Raw genomic sequence first — 1,893 nt, 5'->3', positions numbered from 1 at the left:
CATGCAATTAGAATTAAATGCCTTGGAGCAAAATCAGACATGGGATTTTGTTGACTTGCCACCTAATGCTTCTCCTATTGGGAGCAAATGGGTGTACAAGATAAAGAGACATGCTGATGGCTCCATAGAGAGGTTCAAAGCAAGGCTCGTGGCACAAGGTTTCAATCAAACTGAAGGGCTAGATTTTTTTCGAGACATTCTCCCCAGTAGCAAAGATTTCCACCATTCGAGTTCTTCTAGCTCTTGCAGCTATACATGGTTGGTACCTTCATCAATTAGACGTGAACAATGCGTTCTTACATGGTGACTTACACGAAGCTGTCTACATGAAGCTGCCACAAGGTGTTCATTCCTCTCAGCCTGGACAAGTTTGTAAGTTAAATAAATCTCTTTACGGCTTGAAGCAAGCAAGTCGTCAATGGTTTGAGAAGTTAACAACTTTTCTTCAGGCGCAAGGTTTCACTCATGCACATGCAGACCATACCTTGTTCACTAAGTCTGATTCTTCTTCATTCACTGCCATTTTGGTATACGTGGATGATATTATCCTGGCAGGCACTTCTCTCACCATCTTCAAAGATCTTAAACGGGCTTTGGATTGCACATTCTATATCAAAGATCTTGGGGAATTAAAATATTTCTTGGGTCTCGAGGTGGCTAGATCTTCCAAGGGAATTACACTATGCCAACGTAAATACTGCTTGGAACTTCTAAAGGATGCTGGCCTCACTGGTTGTAAGCCTGTTACTACCCCTTTAGATGCTTCCACTCGCTTGCATCAAGACGATGGATCTATATTCTCTGATGTCACTGCTTATAGGCGACTTGTGGGTAGACTTTTGTACCTTACTACCACAAGACCTGATATTGCCTTTGCCACTCAACAACTGAGTCAATACATGACTGCACCCACTGAGTCTCACTACAAGGCTGCTTTGCGTGTGCTCCGGTACCTCAAGCAATCACCTGCTCATGGTATTCTTCTCTCTCAGAATTCAGACTTACAACTCTCCGGGTTTAGTGATGCTGACTGGGGTGGTTGTCTTGACACTCGACGATCTGTTTCTGGTTATTGTTTCTTCATTGGTCACTCCTTGGTATCTTGGAAAGCCAAGAAACAACTCACAGTTAGTTGTTCTTCAGCTGAGGCTGAGTACCGTGCCCTAGCTTCTGCTACTAGGGAACTTCAATGGCTGTGTTTTTTGTTGCATGACCTCAAACAACATCCATCACGATTGCCGGTTCTCTACTGCGACAGTCAAAGCGCTATTCACATTTCAGCTAACCCCGTGTTCCATGAACGCACCAAGCATCTTGATATAGATTGCCATCTAGTTCGTGAGAAACTTCAAGCTGGAGTTATGCGTTTGTTACCTGTTGCTTCAAAGGATCAAGCTGCTGATGTATTCACCAAGGCATTAGGACCACGTCCTTTCCATGACTGTATTTCCAAGCTTGGTTTGATCAACATATATCAACCTCAAGCTTGTGGGGGGGTGACAAAGCATAAGGCTGACGTGGCAGAATGATGTGGAATAGTTAGTTACATGATATTTTCAGTTAGGTTTCTGTTAGGTTCATAACTACCTATATAAACCATAATGTAACTAACTTGATTCATTGAGAAATCTATAATCTCTTTCTTCATCTTCAAGCTTTTCTCTTACACTACTTCTCACTCCAACAATGGAGTTTTGCACCATTCTTACAGTAGTTTCAACTGCTTAGAAGGATCGTCTATCTCAATACTACAAGACCATACACCACTTTCATCACTCAACAATTGAGCCAATCCCAATCTAAACACTTTGTTGTTCATTACAACGATGCATGTAGAATTTTGAGGTACCTAAATCATTATCCTAATCGAGAGCTATTCTTTCCTAGAGACTT

General features: G+C 42.0%; 1 protein-coding gene across 1 annotated transcript; it reads left to right on the top strand.

The window, feature by feature from the left end:
* Positions 1 to 326: 326 nt before the first annotated feature.
* On the top strand, positions 327 to 1,529 carry LOC131605708 (uncharacterized mitochondrial protein AtMg00810-like). The gene has a single exon (XM_058878033.1). The coding sequence runs from the start codon at positions 327 to 329 to the stop codon at positions 1,527 to 1,529; it is 1,203 nt and encodes a 400-aa protein (XP_058734016.1).
* The last annotated feature ends 364 nt before the right edge of the window (positions 1,530 to 1,893 follow it).

The sequence above is a fragment of the Vicia villosa genome, linkage group LG5 (assembly GCF_029867415.1).
Source record: "Vicia villosa cultivar HV-30 ecotype Madison, WI linkage group LG5, Vvil1.0, whole genome shotgun sequence".
Classification (NCBI taxonomy): domain Eukaryota; kingdom Viridiplantae; phylum Streptophyta; class Magnoliopsida; order Fabales; family Fabaceae; genus Vicia; species Vicia villosa.
This window is presented reverse-complemented; position numbering and strand designations above follow the sequence as displayed.